The sequence below is a fragment of the Mus musculus genome, chromosome 2 (assembly GCF_000001635.26).
Source record: "Mus musculus strain C57BL/6J chromosome 2, GRCm38.p6 C57BL/6J".
NCBI classification, from domain to species: domain Eukaryota; kingdom Metazoa; phylum Chordata; class Mammalia; order Rodentia; family Muridae; genus Mus; species Mus musculus.
This window is the reverse complement of record NC_000068.7, coordinates 18,098,938-18,116,672: the sequence shown is the minus strand read 5'-3', so window position 1 is coordinate 18,116,672 and position 17,735 is coordinate 18,098,938. Positions and strand designations below refer to the sequence as shown.

At 38.8% G+C, this 17,735-nt stretch overlaps 1 protein-coding gene across 51 annotated transcripts in view; it reads right to left on the bottom strand.

The window, feature by feature from the left end:
- Mllt10 (myeloid/lymphoid or mixed-lineage leukemia; translocated to, 10) overlaps positions 1 to 17,735 on the bottom strand; it is a 157,231-nt gene that overhangs the window by 95,718 nt on the left and 43,778 nt on the right. For 43 of the 51 annotated variants that reach the window (NR_149308.1, NR_045539.1, NR_045538.1 and 40 more), the window contains 2 exons: positions 15,161 to 15,215; positions 6,782 to 6,891 (listed from right to left, as the gene is read on the bottom strand). The exons of 2 other annotated variants lie outside the window; for them this stretch is intronic. Coding sequence is in view for 45 of the 49 variants with exons in the window: in XM_006497384.4 (XP_006497447.1) it covers positions 6,782 to 6,891; positions 15,161 to 15,215 (165 nt within the window). In the remaining 4 variants the exon portion in view is untranslated. Of the gene's footprint in view, positions 1 to 5,253; positions 5,403 to 6,781; positions 6,892 to 15,160; positions 15,216 to 17,735 lie in introns of all 51 variants that reach the window. 6 more of the 51 variants (XM_030248206.1, XM_006497389.3, XM_030248195.1 and 3 more) reach the window with 3 other exon arrangements.

The following is a 17,735-nucleotide window of genomic DNA, read 5'->3' as shown; positions in this document are numbered from 1 at the left end:
CCTCACCCAACACGCCACATTCATACAGGACAGGACAGGACAGGACAGGACAGGACAGGACAGGACAAGACAGGACAGGAGCTGTGTGGGTTTGTGTCCAAGGAGCAGCTTGTCACAGAGCTACTTAGGAACTCCAAAGACAAAAGGGTGCTCAAGTTCCTCAAGTGAAGGCCCACATCCGTCCAAGAGGCAGCTAGAAGTGAGCTAACCGCCTTGAGAATGTCAATACCCACTGACAAAAAAAAAAACAACCTTTATACCACCAAAAATAAATAAGCTCTTTATATTTTTTTCAGTAAGCTTATAAACTAGGTTTCTGCACAACTTTTCAAGTTTCCTTAATTATTCCTTTCTATACCTTTCTTTCTCTATCCTACCCTCTCTGTTCCCTTCCCCATTTAAATGTAAATTCTCCTTATCCTCATTTCCCCCTTCATAATATCTCTTTCAACTGTTGGTCAGGGAAGTTGTAGAAATCCCCAAAACAATATAAGCAATTCTAAAAGTAACTTTTATTCACCAAATGTAATTGCTGTCTTGGAGGCTTTATTACCACATAAGCTCACCCTTTCTAATTCTTTCTGAACTCTGGCTGGCTGGTTCAACTCAGCTAGTCTGGCTCAAACTCTTCTCCAACATAATTTGGTCACAGGACATGGAAAAAACATAGAACACTTTCTCCCAACTGGTTTGTTTTCACAGTTCCAAAGGGTGCCATATAGGCTTCTAGGGGAGAAAAGCCATGCAGTCTTACCTAGCTGTGAACCCAATGAGCTCTAACAATCAGACTGGCAAGCCAAACTAGTGTAATAGTGTTATGAATAGTCAGTAGTATGGGAGCAACCAATTGCTTTCTAACTGAATTTAAGGTCTGTTCCAGTAAGAGGAAACTCATGCCCAGTACAGCAAATCTGGCCAAGAATCAGGAAAAATATATAGGCCCTAGTTTATCACCATTTTACTTTGCTAAATTGAAATATTATGGAACTGCCTTCTAAGAAGCTATTTCTGCATCCATAGACTAGACTGGCTTTTAGCCCCCATCAGAGATGCTTCTTCCTGAGTGGATGGTGGCTAATAATAACAATTTCTCAAAGGATATGTGTCTGTGAAATATTCAGCCCAAATTGGACATGTACAACATACCCCGTCCATCCCTGAGGTTCAGGGAGTAGGACACAACGGGGGCTGATAAGATTGTGAGACTCAGAAGTCTGTGAGCACTGCTGCAAAGCAGTGTCTTCGGGACATGAAGGGCTGTTGCACTCACAAACTCACGGCAGCTGTGAAGCCTACCTAAAGGCTGTCTAAGACAAACTTGTCACCATTCCATGCATACAGCCCTTAGCTGAGCAGCTATCGGCATTGGTGGCTGCTAGGGGCAGGAGGGTCTTCTTTGTGAATGTGGTTCCCAGTAGCTTGACCACGCTCCAAGAAATGGCATCACACTCATTTGCATCTGAGTAGTATTAATTTTGAACTTGAGTTTCTTTTCTTTATAAAAAAGATGACAAGAAGCTAGGAGTGAGATATGGGGGGAGAGGGGATGGGTGTTGTGAGCTAGAGAAAGAATATGGGGGTATACATAACCAAAATACATAGATAAATATGAAATTCTCAAACTAAAAATATATAAAAAAATAAAGGAAAGCAGTGGTAAGCACATGCCCTTAGTCCTAGCACTTGTGGGGCAGAGGCAGGTGGATCTGTGTTTGGAGCTAGCCTGGGCTACACATACAAACTGTCTCCAAAGAAAAATAACTTACTAATCAACTCAGAGAGAAAAAGAACACATATTTTGTCACATTGTAAAATTAATTTAGAGGAGATTGAAAATTTAAAACTCAGTAATTCATTTTTCCTTCCACCCTTTCAACCTGCCTCTTCAAATATTTTATTCTTAAAACCATGAAGGACCAAGCAAGGAAAGTCTCCATACTAGGGAGTCAGGGACAGTCCAACACAAGTGTCACAATGTGCCTAGGTATTGTTCCCCTAAGAATGGGGGGATAAAGGTGAGAACAAAGGCAAACCACAGAAGGGAAATCAGCTGTGGCAGAGTGAGGCTGCCACATCCTGAAGAGGGGGAGAAGGGACTGCCATGGAGGACAAGAAGCAAGTGGGACCTGAGGGAAGTTACAATGAAATAAGCAACAAAGATCTCACATACAGAAGATGAATTTACAATTGATAAAGTCACTGAATTGATGAATTCTCAGTATACAGACACAGATACAGAACACATCAGTACATGTATGTGTACAGAAGTATATCTATCCAAATACTGCATCAGATTTAAATCACTAATAATTTTCAACATATGTAAATGATACAGATATTAATATGTAAATTTGTACTGCTCTGTTAATAAGCAAACATTTGTTTTCTATCTATAGCAAATGAGAGACCCAGATACCAACAATGCTAAGGACAATAAGTATACTTAGTGCAGACATCATTTTCTAAATATTACTGTCGTATAAAAGAAATTCTAGGGCTGGAGAGATGGCTCAGCAGTTAAGAGCACTGACTGCTCTTCCAAAGGTTCTGAGTTCAAGTCCCAGCTACCACATGGTAGCTCACAACCACCCGTAATGAGATCTGATGCCCTCTTCTGTTGTGTCTGAAGACAGCTACAGGGTACTTATGTATAATAAATAAACCAATCTTAGGGACTGAGTGAGCAGGCTGACCGGAGCGAATGGGGTTGACTGGCACGAGCAAAGGTCCTAAATACAATTCCCAACAACCACATGAAGGCTCACAACCATCTGTACATGAGTTATGCATAAAAATAAATAAATCTTGAAGGAAGGAAGGAAGGAAATAAATCTAGCTCTTTGGAGAAAATCATGCTATTGCTGTCTAGACCACCAATGAGTCACAAATACATTCTGTGTGAAGAGTAAAAGAAGGCTTGGAGAATGATAGCAATGAGAGATGATAAACAGGCAGACTAACGAGGTGCCATCAGCCACACAGCAACACAGTATGAACATTAAAATAAATGATGATTCTATTAAAATAAAATAGAAACAAATGGGAGTGTGACTCATGTGTCAGAGTGCTTGCTTTACATCACAAGAACATCCCCAGAGCCAAAACAAGGCGTGGTGATTAATGCCTATAATCCCAGCATTCAGGAAAGATGCAGAAGGATCAGAAGAAGTTCAAGGTCATGGGGCAGAAGAGGTGGCTAACAGTTAAGATGTGTACTGCTCTTACAGATGACCCAGGTTCAGTTCCCAGCTCCCACATCAACCAGCTCAAAACCACCTGTAACTGCAGTTCCAGAAAATCCAAAACATACATGGCACACAAACAAGCAGGCATATATACACATAAGTAAGAGTAAATAAATCAAAATAAATCTGTTTCCATTGAAGTTCCGGTTCATCCTTGGCTAGCTGGCATACATGTGAAACTAGCCTGGTGTACATGTGACTCTATTTAATAAAACAAAATAAGATAGCATGACATTAAGTCCACACTATAATTGGGCTTTTTATTATAATAGAATGCAAACTGAAAAATATAAAATAAATTTTAAAATTAGCCATAAATCACAGCAGTAAATTAAGAAAGTTATGGATGCCAAGATGAGCAAAGGACAGCGCAGAGAACAAAGTGCTCACACACATCACTGCCCCACAACACGGTATTGAATGCAAAGGATAAAACCATCCAAGTAGAAGAGAAACTTGACAGGCATCACTTTAACTATGATTGTAAGGAATCAGAATTGGAATCAGTGTGCCACCTGACAAGATGTAATGAGAGAAACACAGTAGCACTTCTGTGACATTCCTTACAAAAATGCCATCCACCAAACTGGAGCAAACATCAAATCCAAATAGAATGCTATTCTACAAAATAATTAAAGACTAAGCATCGAGTTGACAAAAGTAAATGAAAGATTAAGTTACTATTTGAGATAAACATAAGAGAGACAAATGAAACTCCTAATATTTTTGCATGAAACATATTTCTGGGAGAAATGAGAAGACATGAAGAGGCTGGCAGACACGTGCTAACTAACAATGTACCACTAACTTGCTGACTTTGATAGTTATATTACAAATGTATGAGTACCACCCTTCCTTTTCTGTTACCTTTATTTATGTAATTTATTTTGTAGTGCTGGAGGCACCGAACTGAGGACCTGGCATATACTAGGAGACTCTACCCCAGAGCTATTTATTCTAAGCCAAAAAACCGTCCTTCTTATAGGGATATACAGTTTGGCCTAAGAGGAAGAACTCTGTACTTCTCCCAGAGCCTGTAAATAAACTTGATGTTATTTCAAAATTTATAAAGAAAATTGGTTTGGTTTGGTGGGGGGGGGTTTTTGTTGTTTTGGGTTTGTTTTGTTTTGTTTTTTTCTTTTTTGAGACATAGTTTCTCTGTGTAGCCCTGGCTGTCCTGGAACTCGTTTTGTAGACCAGGCTGGCCTGGAACTCAGAAATCCACTTGCCTCTGCCTCCCAAGTGCTGGGATTAAAGGCGTGTGCCACCACGCCCGGCGAAAATTGGTTTTTCAATGAATTTTAAAAGTGCCGTAAGATAAAGGTTTAAGAGTGTTTGCTATATGACCATAAGGACCTGAGCTCATTTCCCAGCACCCATATAACAAACAACGCATGGTCCTGCACAGACCTTTCACCCAACACTGTGGATGATGAATGGAAACAGATAGGAGGATTGCTGGGGCTTGCTAGATACCAGCCTAGCCAAAAGATTAAAACAAAAACACACAAACAAAAAACCCACAAGCTTCCCATTCTGTGAGTGATCCTGTCTCAAAGAACAACATGGAAACCAAAAGAGGACAGCCAATGCCTTCTTCTGGCTTCCTTGACACACAACTGCACATACATATACCATACCCAAAGAAAAAAATTAAAAATTACTTAAAATTACTAAAGAATATATACACTTCCATAAAGAAAGTTATTCTGTGAATAGCATCTGGCACACACCTGTAACCCCAACCCTCTGGAGGTTGAAGCAAGAAGATCAAATTTCAAGGTCACCCCCTGCTGCTTGGCAAGGCTGAAGCCTGCTGGGATACAAGAGAGCCTGTCTCCACAAAATAAAACAAGCCAAAACAGAAATACCCCCCCTGGGGGGTGGGGGGTGTCAAAAAGCAAAAGCAAAACAGGAAACACTTTGAAGAAATAATGTTATAATAAAAGCAAGGTCAATTAATTAACTTGAAGAAAGAAAAAAAAAAAAAACTGAGAAAAGAACTTACAAACAACAGCACTGGGAGTGGAGAGAGAGCCCAGTGGTTAAGATGGTACAGGTTCGATGCCCAGCACACACATGGCAGATCACAACTGTTTGTAACTCCAAGATCTGACACCCTTACTCAGAGATACATACAGGTCAAACACCAATGCACTTTAAAAAAAAAAACAAAACCAGCACTCTTAATGATAATAAATTCACACTTTCCACGGTAACTACTTAAGAACTGCTCACTTTTTTTTTTTTTTTTTTTTTTGGTAAGACAGGGTTTCTCTGTGTAGTCCTGGCTGTCCTGGGACTCACTTTGTAGACCAGGCTGGCTTTGAACTCAGAAATCCGCCTGCCTCTGCCTCCCATGTACTGGGATTAAAGGCGTGCGCCACCACGCCCAACTGCTCACATTCTAAAGAAAAACTTTACACAATAATCAAACTTCCAAAATACACATATCCTTTCACATGGGCCCCTTCCACAATAGGCGCTCCACAGGTAACTGAACCTAGCAATACTCTATGATACATACATTAGGGATCCAGGAAATGGTAAAAATATCATTTATTGACACAAAAATTTATTCAGTTTCAAAAGCAGAGAAAACAATAAGTAATATGATCTAAATGTTTCATAAGTATGTATATGAGATATTAAAAAAACCACAAAAGTCAAAGATTTAAATAGGGAAATGTCTCCTCATTTTCCATGTTTTAAAAATATTATTAACATATCTAAAGATGTCAAAGCTAACTATAATGGCATTCTTCCACAGAAGCTTCCTTTCTGTGGTCTCAGTGCCTAAAGACACCGGACAACAGGGAAGCCTTGCAACACAGTAGCAGCAGCAACAACAGTGGGAGTAAGCAAATGCTTAAGTGTTTCTATTTTAACACACAGGTAAAGGGAGGGAGGGAGGGAGGGAGGGAGGGAGGGAAGGAAGGAAGGAAGGAAGGAAGGAAGGAAGGAAGGAAGGAAGGAAGGAAGGAAAAAGAGGGTAAGGAAAAGAGAGGGAGGGAGGGAGAGGGAGAGGAAGGAGAGGGAGGGAGGGACAGAGGGAGCGAGCTCTCAAGCGTGTGCCTGCATAGGGTCTCCACTCGGGCATAGGGTCTCAGTATGTTCATATGTTATCTAGGTAGGCCCTGAACTCCTGTCACCTCAGCCTCCTGCCTTGGGATTACTGACAGGAAATAATGACTAATTCAAATCTAATAAAATCTTAGTACTTTAAAAGGCAAGAGGTCAGTAAATCTTCAAAGACAAATGTGTACTGAGTAATTAAAATGTTCTGAAAACATTTATACCTAAATTCAAATAAAAGAGACAGGTTTTGTTTTTGGTATTTACACTCTTGTGAGCTTATTTTAATATTGTAGGCTCAAGATGGTAACTATTTTTCTCAAAATGTCTATGAAGTTAGAGAAAGGTTTTAACATTTTTAAGAAATAAAACAAAAACACCCCCCCAAAAAAGCCCACTTCCTTTCTATCTCCTAGTTTCAGAACCAAAAAATGCAAACATTAAGATGATATCCACTGTACCTTATTATAACGATCATGTGGGACAGACTGTAAAACGATTGGCTCCATTGTAGAAACATTGGCAAATTGTACCTCTGGAATATAGAGGGCACAAACCACATGAGCCCAACCTAAAAATAAATAAATACACAATGTCATTCTTCAAGTTTTATCAAAAATAAAATTACTACCTGTCTTAAGATCTCTTAAAATGGCTATTTAAGCAAATCCATAACAAAACCGTAATAAAACTCTGGCTGCTGCATTATTTAAGTCCTAATTGCCATCCACTCACTACTGGTGCCCAGGGTTCCTAGTCATGGCTGCATCTATTATGTACTCAACATAAGCAGACAGAGAGCACTTAGGAACTCAAGTGTGACACTGATACTTAAGAGCAGACTAAATTCATACTAACACTACTTCTGAAACTTACTTTATTTTTTTTTTAAAGATTTATTTATTTATTTATTATATGTAAGTACATTGTAGCTGTGTTCAGACACTCCAGAAGAGGGGGACAGATCTTGTTACGGATGGTTGTGAGCCACCATGTGGTTGCTGGGATTTGAACTCTGGACCTTCGGAAGAGCAGTCGGGTGCTCTAACCCACTGAGCCATCTCACCAGCCCTGAAACTTACTTTAATTTGAAGAAAACAGGATGATAGTTCCAAGGACTCTAAATACTCCGAGACTAGACCAAAAGGAGGTTCTCCATTTCCAGGTCAGCAAACACTACATAGTGAATTGAAGATCAGACCACACTATAAAGTTAAGACTGTTTTAAAGAGCCGAAATTAAATAAATACACAAATAGTGTGAAGGAGATAAATATATATATTAAATTCAGTAGGTAGCAGTGCCCCTGGTTACTGGTTGAAGTGCTAGGCTCCATTCTCAGTTTGCAGTAAGTTACAGTACTTCAAGTTTCAAAGGCTTGAGAAGCAGTCCAGCTGCAGAACACTGCCTAGTAGACACAAGGGTAGGGCTGCATCTAGTCTCACCATCAAGAACAAAAAGGAGAAAAAAGGATGCTAATATGCTTAATCTTACTAATCTTAAATGTGATTAGTTTTTATATTGTCAATATTTTGAATGTTCATATAGTGGTTGTCATTTTTCTATCTTAAATCTTTATCTGATTACCAGTTGATGTTAAAGTTCCTTTTAATTATAAAAAGTGTGACTGAAGGCTGGAGAGAGAGAGAGATGGCTCAGTGGTTAAAAGCACTGACTGCTCTCCCAGAGGTCCTGAGTCTAATTCCCAGCAACCACATGGTGGCTCACAACCATCTGCAATGGGAGCTGATGCCCTCTTCTGGTGTGTCTGAGGACAGCGACAAGATAGTGTGGTCACATACATTGAATGAGTCAGTGAATGAATCACAAGCAACAAAAGTGTGGCTGCGGTGGCTAAAAAGCTCATGCAGCACAAAAGAGCTCCTGGTAAACTGGAAAGAAGTTCCAGGAAGGTGGGGGACAGCATGGGAAAAGGCAAGTAGAATCATTGACAGACCACAAGCTAAGACTAAACACTAATATGTCACACAAGAGTACCCATAGGCTTTAATCATCAACTCAACAAGCAAAGCAATCCTCAACAAGAAGCATTTTCCTCATCAAATACATCTTATACGGAAAGCCATTTTCACAACTTAGGCACAAATGATGTCCATAATCTGTTAACTACAATTTCTACAATAAAAAGCACAAATGAAATCCCACAAAATTAAGAAAATCAGAATAAACCTACAATTGAGCTATCACAAAATAAGTATGTTTATTATAATCAAATAAATGTAAATTAAAGCAGGATGGCTCTGTGCAAAAGATGATGCAAATCACAAGCAAACAAACAAACAAACAAACAAAGGTACTTTCAAACACCAAAGGAAGGATCATATCCCTCAAAAGGAAAAATTATTACAAAATAAAGCTTGAATTGGGGACAGGAGAGGAAGAGGTATGTATAGCTGCTACTTTTAATGATACTGGCCATAAACATAAGTATAAAAAGCATATATAAAAAACATAGGCTGGGTGTGTTGGTGCATGCCTTTAATCCCAGCACATGGGAGAGAGGCAGGCAGATGGCTCTCTGTGATCTGAAGACCAGTCTGGTCTACAAACTGAGTTTCAGGCCAGTCAGCCTGAAACTATGAGACAGCTCTAAAACAGAGCACAAAGCACAAAGCCTGGAGCAATGGTTCAGTGGTTGAGAGCACTTCTTGCTCTTGCAGACAACCCTGGTTTTAGTGCCTAGTAACCACATGACAGCTCACAACTGTTCTTAACTCCATGACTTCAACACCTTCCTCTGACCAGGTATGTATGTGGTTATGTGTATGCACACACTTGCAGGCACAACATACACATAAAGGACAATACACATAAAATAAAAATAAATAAATCTTTCAAATAATAAAGATTATAAAGCACTGCCAGGTGAACTGGTCCACTATTGAGAGATGAAGGTGAGAGCAAGTCTACAGGAAGCAGGGAAGGGAGGGAGGGAGGGAGGGAAAGGGGAAGAAAGTAAAACTAGGAATTATTGTCTCAATGGTAAGGATTAAGTACACTGATACAAATTAACCTATCAAATGTAAGATCTGTTTCCAAAAACCTTGACCATATCCCAGACAAGGCTTAAAAATATTTAAAAAGGTAAGGCATGGTGAGGCATCACAGTGGTAATCCATCACTAAAGAGGCTGAGGTAGAGAGCCTAGGCCATGAGACTATACATATATAAATATAAGCATATGTACACATACACATAGGATGCAAAATATCCAGATTTATACCAACCAAAAATGGTAAAGGAAGAAGGTGCAAGGGTAAGTATCACACCAGAAAGAAATTATTAAATTCTCTTATTAAACTCTGGAAAACAGTGAAAGGTTTACCACAACCAAGCACCTACTAAACTAAGAAAAAGGGGGGGGGGGGGGAATGGGAGCTCTTTGGAATCTTTCTCTTAACATATGAAAGCTTTAGGTCAGGGGTTCCTAAATACAACTGAGCTTCCAGTGTAGAGAGACTCTAGTCTCTGATGGCAAAATAACCAAAACCAAGGTTTATGAACAAAGAATTATGTCTGTCAATTCTTCAACGGTCTGAAAGCTAACCAAGGACTGAGATGTGCCTGTCTTGCACTCTCTGAGTTCATTCAAAAGAGAAAGTGCCCTTAAATTCAACTCACAGATGCCTGGAGGGAAAGAGTATAGATGAAACACATGACTAAGTACCAAAAGCCTGGGAGGAAAAACTAGAGAGCTCTCTGGCAACCTGGTGCATTTGAAAACACCTGGATGTGCTGGAGGATGTGGAGAGCCACAGACCTGCCTAAAGCACAACTCATCTTAAGACCTAAGAAGACCCTCAATTGACCCCTGGATAGAATCTGTGTATGGTACAAACAAGAAGTGAGAAATAAGGAAAAGTGGGAGATAAACTGGAGAAAACACAGAAAATACAAACACATATAGATGGTGTTTCTTCTATACTTGCCCCCCACTTATCTCACTATTTTATACTAGATGCTCAAGAAAATAAATCATCAAAACACTCACTGAAGAGTTTTCATCAAGTGTAACAAAAATATACAATTTAAAAGTCAATTAAAAAAGGAAAAGAAAACACTGGCCGGGCGTGGTGGCGCATGCCTTTAATTCCAGCACTTGGAGGCAGAGGCAGGCAGATTTCTGAGTTCGAGGCCAGTCTGGTCTACAGAGTGAGTTCCAGCACAGCCAGGGCTATACAGAGAAACCCTGTCTCAAAAAACAGAAAGAAAGAAAGAAAGAAAGAAAGAAAGAAAGAAAGAAAGAAAGAAAGAAAGAAAGAAAGAAAGAAAGAAAGAAAGAAAGAAAGAAAGAGAGAGAGAGAGAGAGAGAGAGAGAGACAGAGAGAGACAGAGAGAGAGAGAGAAAGGGAAAGAAAAGAGAGAGAGAGGGAAAGAGAAGAAGAGAAGAGAAGAGAAGAGAAGAGAAGAGAAGAGAAGAGAAGAGAAGAGAAGAGAAGAGAAGAGAAGAGAAGAGAAGAGGAAAAAGAAGAAGGAAAAGGAAACACAGGAAGCAGCAAAACCTAAACTTTAAAAAGCAGAACTTTACTCTAGAATTAACCCATTATAACAATTATATCCAGTTTTTGATTTTACAATACTTAGGATAGCTCTCAAAGCATAGCACCCTACTACTGAACTACAGCCCCAATACATACATTCTAAAATAGGTTAAAAAGTTTATAAGGAAAACTTGCAGACACTGGGAGATAATTCAGTCGGCAGTAGGTAAAGTGCTTGCTGTGTAGACATAAGGACTTGAATTGAGATCCCCAGTGTCCACATAATCATAAGGTGTGGTAACACATGGCTGTATTCTGTTAGAAAGCAGACAGGAGAGACAGAGTTGCCACCCAGTCAGTCTAGCAAATCAAGGAATCCCAGGTTCCATGAGATACCCTGTATTAAAAATAAGGTAGAGGAAGACGAGTGCTCAACATCAACCTCTAGGCTTTACATTCATACATACACACACATACACACTCATGTGTGCGCGCACACACACACTCAAAAACATTTAAGTATGACTCATTCACAGGAGATATTAACAGAAACTCTTCATACAAAAGTTTAACAGTAGATTTTTTAAATAAAGACCTCAACTGAACTGTCTTACACATGCACAAAGAATTTCATGCTGATGAAGAAATAGAAATTATTAAAAAGAATCAAACAAAATCTTGCCAGGCAGTGGTGGCACACGCCTTTAATGGCAGCACTTGGGAGACAGAGGAAGGCGGATTTCTGAGTTCGAGGCCAGCCTGGTCTACAGAGTGAGTTCCAGGACAGCCAGGACTATACAGAGAAACCCTGTCTCCACCAGAAAGGAAGGAAAGAAAGAAAGAAAGAAAGAAAGAAAGAAAGAAAGAAAGAAAGAAAGAAAGAAAGAAAGAAAGAAAGAAAGAAAGAGAGAGAGAGAGAGAGAGAGAGAGAGAGAAGAGAGAGAGAGAGAGAGAGAGAGAGAGAGAGAGAAAGAAAGAAAGAAAGAAAGAAAGAAAGAAAGAAAGAAAGAAAGAAAGAAAGAAGAGAGAGAGAGAGAGAGAGAGAGAAAGAGGAAAAATTTTTTTTTAATTTGAGGAGGAGGAGGAGGAAGAAAGACTACTAACTGTATTTTCAGTTGACAATACAGTCAGAGATAACAGTCTGACATTTTGATAAATGACAGACACTCCATATATACAACCATGTTCCCATAAGATTATTAGAAAGACAAATTTTTCTAGCCATTACAAGTCCCTGTGCACTACATTATTAACATGTTTATAGTAATGCTGGTCTAAACAAACTTACTATGCTAGCATTCAATATACTACCCACATGCAACAATGTGTGTATATAGCAATATTTACTAATAATAAAAAAAATTATGCTACTGGCTAATGTGTGTTCTATGGTTTTGTTTTGTTTTTTTTTTATTTTTATGCCTTCTATTTGCTTTTAAAAACCAAATATGTTACCTATACATTCAACCAAGTACTTAAGAAGGTATTCTAAAAGGCACTGTTACTACAAGTCCTAACAGCTCCATGTTTCTTTCACTGGTAGCAGCGGTTTCTTGTGTTTTAGGGTTTGTTCTGTTTTGTTTTGTTTTCTTTTGTTTGTTGCAGTACTAAAGATTGAATTCGGTTCCTCACTCATGCTAGGCAAGTGCTCATTAAAAAGCTACATTCTCAGTCCATGAATATGTCTGCCCTGAAGACCTTTCAACGAGATGGTACATGAAGGGAAGATATACTGACAATGACACCCCTGAACTTATGGAGAACAAAGCTAATCTTGTGTTGTTTCTAAGTTTTTAACAAAAAACCTAAAAGGTTTAAGAAAGAGAAAGAGAAGAGGATAGGATAGGAGGTGCCACAGAACTTCAATGCTAGCACTTAGAATGAGGCAGGAGGATCTCTCAGTTTTAGGTAAACCTGGTATATACAGAATTCCAGGTCAACCAGGGATATATAGTAAGACACAAAAAAGACCTTTTACCCTGGTGGTGGTAGTGGCAAGTACCTTTAAAGCCATCACTTGGGAGGCAAAGGCAGGCAGGCAGATCTCTGAGCTCAGGGCCAGCTGGCCTACAGAAGGAGTTCCAGGACAGCCAGGGCTGCACAGAGAAACCAGCCCTGTCATGAAAAACCAGAACCAGACTACCTTCTTCCTGTCTTAGATCTTCACACTCCCACCACTGACTTCAGTTACTCACCAAAGACAACTTCAAGTCTGCCAAACTTCACCAAGTACCCTGTACTGACAGTTGTTATATCTTTTCTTGCCTTAGATTTTTAACAACTTACCACTATGTTGTATTTACATTATCCAGTAGTATAGCAATATGATGTGTATTTGTAACCTAGAGGCAATAAGCTACATCATATAATTTATGTATGCAGTAGAGCATGTGTCTAGATTTGTGTAAATACACTCGCTCTATGATGTTTACTCAATAAGAAAAGCACCAATGACACATTTCTCAGAATTTAAGCAGTTTATGACCACATGTAAACAGTTAAATAATCAACTTTTACCAATAGTTTTAAAGCTAGGGAAATCAATAAATGGCCAAAGGTTACAAATGAAACAAACTAACAAACAATAGAAATGTTTAAATTATTTAATCACTAAAATCAATTATTCAAATTGATAACCTTAAGAAATTCAAGATGGGGGCTGGAGAGATGGCTCAGTGGTTAAGAGCATCAATTGCTCTCCCAAAGGTCCTGAGTTCAAATCCCAGCAAGCACATGGTGGCTCACAACCATCTGTAATAAGATCTGACACCCACTTCTGGGGTGTCTGAAAACAGCTACAGTGTACTCACATATAATAAGTAAATAAATAAATCTTTAAAAAAAGAAAAAAGAAAAGAAATTCAGGATGTATTTGTTATTCCTACCAAGTATTTAAAGATTATGAAATTCCAGTTTTACCGAAATACCGCCAGAAAAAAGAGTATTTCCCAATTTGTTAAAATGCCAACATAACACTAATGCCAAAAGCTAAAAACAATATAAAAAGGGAAGTCGCTGTTTTAATCCCTTATGAACGGGTGCCAATTTCTTTATTCATTTATCCTGCAGAAATCAGTATCTTCAACAAAATGTTAACAAAATGAATCTCATTATTTTAGGAAAAGAGGCTAATTTTACTTTCAAAAATAAACCAGTGTGATTCCCAACAAAATAAGAAATACTTTATGACCATCTTAACAGGAGGGAGGGAGGGAGGGAATCTCTCTTTCTTGCTACCTTATCAGGCACTTAAGTTGTATAGTTTAACAAGCTCATGCCTATATGGTAGGAATGATACTGACATACAAAGGGTAAGTAAAGGTAAGCACCTGAGTCCAGCCATGGATTAACAGTGCTGTAATCCTACAACTCATTAGGCAGTGATAGGAAACTGACACCCATTTAGGCCAGGCTGCGCTACATAGAAAATGCTAAGCCCTGAGCTATACACAAGAAAAGAAAGAAAGGACTAGAGAGGAAAGGACCAAAACAAAAACAGACAGAAGAAAGGCAGGGGAGAGAGAAATAGATACATTTATCAAGGAAAGATAACTCAAAGTGAAGATGAAAACTAAAAATGGGGCAATCCTCATCTAAAATGATTGGAACAAGAAGATGTTTTTCTGAACATTTACAGTGACTTTACCATCTAAGCATCACTAATCCAAAAACTCAAAATCTGAAACTAGTGTTCCAAAGGTGTTAGGTGTTAATATTTCAGATTCAGGATTTTCAGAAGAGGAAATGCTCAGAATCCTCAGGAAAGAACAGACCCTGCCAAGTATAGTTGGTACTGTAAGCTAGCACTTAGGAGGAACATAGTAGTAAGGATCCGTTGCCAGGTAAGGTTGGTCCTGTAACCCTAGCACCTAGTGGGGCCCTATCTCAAAAAAGCAACAACAAAATCAAAGCAGGTATGGTGGCTCACACCTTAATTCCAGCACTCACTCAGGAAGAAGAGAAAGATCTCTCTGAGTTTGGAGGCTAGCCTGGTTTATATAGTGAGTTCCAGGACTATATAGTGACACCCTGTCTCAAAACATAAAATAGCCAATACTTCAGTTTGCACACAATAAAGACAAACTGTGAATTCAGAAAATTATTTAAACTACACATACATGTGCACATCTACAATCCCTGAACATGAAACAATGAAGCAAGAAGATGGTGAGTTCAGGTTAGCCTGGATCACATAATGAAACCTTGTCTCCAATTAATTAATTAATTACATTATTAACAATTCAGCAAACAATGTTTAATAAAATAATATTAACTACCAAATAGTTTGAAATGCTATTCCATTCCAGTTTTCAGTATTTTTTCAAAGACTGTACTTACCCCCATTATCTGTTCTTTTTAAAGCTCCATCTTTATGGGGACACAGCTCACATCTCTATTTAAAGAAAATTAAAAGTAAAGTAAAAAAAAAAAAAAAAAAAAGGAAAAGGAAAAGGCAATGAAGTTTTTCAGATCACCAAAACCACATCTTTCCTATAACTTTGAAACTAACAAGAATAGAATACCATTTCTATTCATTGCCACCAAGAGAATTCCAGAACACTGTTCACAAAATAACTGTTAACCCCAAATTATTTGTTTTTAAAAGATTCCTTTTTATTTTGTTTGAATGTTTTCCATGTATGTACAGGTAGGCATGCATGCATACCACATGTTTAAAGGTATCCATCGAAGCCAGAAGAGGGCAGCAGATCCCCTCTCTGGTACTCTACGGATGGCTGTGATCTATCATGTGACTGCTGAAAACCTAACCCAGGTCCTCTGGAAAAACAACATGTGCTTTTAAGAACTACTAAGCCATCTCTTCATTGTTTAAAATATCTTATTTTTCTTTTAATACTAAATAATTTACTTATGCATTAAAAACTGTTAGAAAAAAAAAGTTTACATTAAAATCAGACATAGTGGCCCATGCCTGCCATCCCAATACTTGGGAAATTTAGCCAGTAGTACCTCCATGAATTGAAGCCATTTGGTCCACACAAACAAGCAAAGTACCAAATTTTCCTATTAGTAAAACCAAAGTCAAATGTGGTAGCAGAGTAAAAAAATTCTTGGGATGTTGTAGCACAAATATCAATGGTCTAAGAGTTTGAGACCATTCCAGAAAACATGCAAGACATACTTGGAGAGAGCGGAAAAAGGGGTATGGTAGTATGTACCAGCATCTCGTCACTCAGGAGGCTGAAAGGATTGCCATGCTCAAGGCTAGTATGAGGTACTATGAGAAACCATCTAAAAGCCCTTTTAACACAGGCCAGATACAAGGTTTTGACATTTATGAAGATCACTATCATCTCTAATACAGGCTTGAATTACTGTAGAAAAGTAGTCTTGGTTTCTACTACCACCAAGAATCAAGGGTGGGAGAGATGGCTCAGCAGTACAGAACACTGCTCTTCCAGAGAATCCAAGTTAGGTTCCAATCACCCACATCAGGTGGCTCACCAGTGTCTCGTAACTCCTGGCTCTAGGGGATGTGACATTTTCTTCTGGTCTCTACAGGCACATGCACACGTGGACACACACATATACATGCACACTCATACACACACAAAAATGGCATATACACAGCTATACATAAATAAAAGTAAATCTTAAAAATCCATTTTTAGCTGGGCGTGATGTCACACGCCTCTAATCTCAGCACTCAGGAGGCAAAGGCAAGCAGATTTCTGAGTTCGAGGCCAGCCTGGTCTACAAAGTGAGTTCCAGGACAAACACGGCTACACAGAGAAACCCTGTCTCAAAAAACAAAACAAAACAAAACAAAAAAAAATCCATTTTTTTCTTTGAATAAAGACTCAGCTTGCTGAGCACGGTAATGTATACGTGGGAGGCGGAGAGAAATGAATGTCCTGAATTCAACCCCAGCTTGATCAACATAGCAAGTTCCAGGCCAGCCAGCCACTGCTACACAGTGGGCCAGAAGGGGAAAAGGTCTTTAAAGGTTCTGGACCAGTTTTGGTGGACCTCAACTGTAATACCAACACTTGAAAGGTAGAGGCAAGAGGAATTCAAGATTATCCTCAGCTACATAATAAATCTGAGGTCAGCCTGGCTATGTTACATAAAGTCCTATCTCAAAATTTAAGAAGAAATGTAATTACAATCAGCTGAACTATATCATACATACTTTAAAATCAATAGTAGATGAATTTAAACTTCTAAGAGTGGTTTATGAGAGGACCAACCTGTAATAATACAGATAAAAACTATAACCTCTGAAGAACACAAGTAATTGCTAACTGAATGAGATGCATGGCAGATAAAAATAAAAAGCATCTAGAATCTATACTAAGTGAAAACTTGAGAAGAACCACCATCAGAGTTTAGATTTTTTTTTTTTAATGTTACCCTGAAGACAGGACAAAGCCAACCCTTAGAGACTCCTGTAGTCATAATACCAAAGAACCACAACTGAGGGTTCAGAAGATCTTCCGTATCTGTAACATAAGATCTGAATCCCAAATGGGGTAAACTGAGGAGGAAGAACCCTACTTTTAAATAATCAACCCAAATCTTTTGTTAACCTTCTATCATACATATACAACGCAATCCACTGGCCCAGCTCAAGCTGAGAAGTTTAAAAGAAGTATTCAGAATACATACAAGATGGTTTGAATCCAAAGAATCAACCAACTCTGATTTTTTTTAAAAAATGTCCATTTCAGGGCTAGGAGACATCTCAGTGGGTAAAGTGGATGTCAAGCTGAATACTGAGGACCCACGGAACTAACATTCACCGTTGGCATGCATGTGCCTCAACTTCTATACACAGAGAATGTTTTTATTTTTTGAGACAGGGTCTTGTGCAAATGCCTATTTGGCATATCTTGAAAGTCTGGTCCTCCTGTCTACTTTCTAGTGCTAGCATGATAAGCGTGTTCCATAC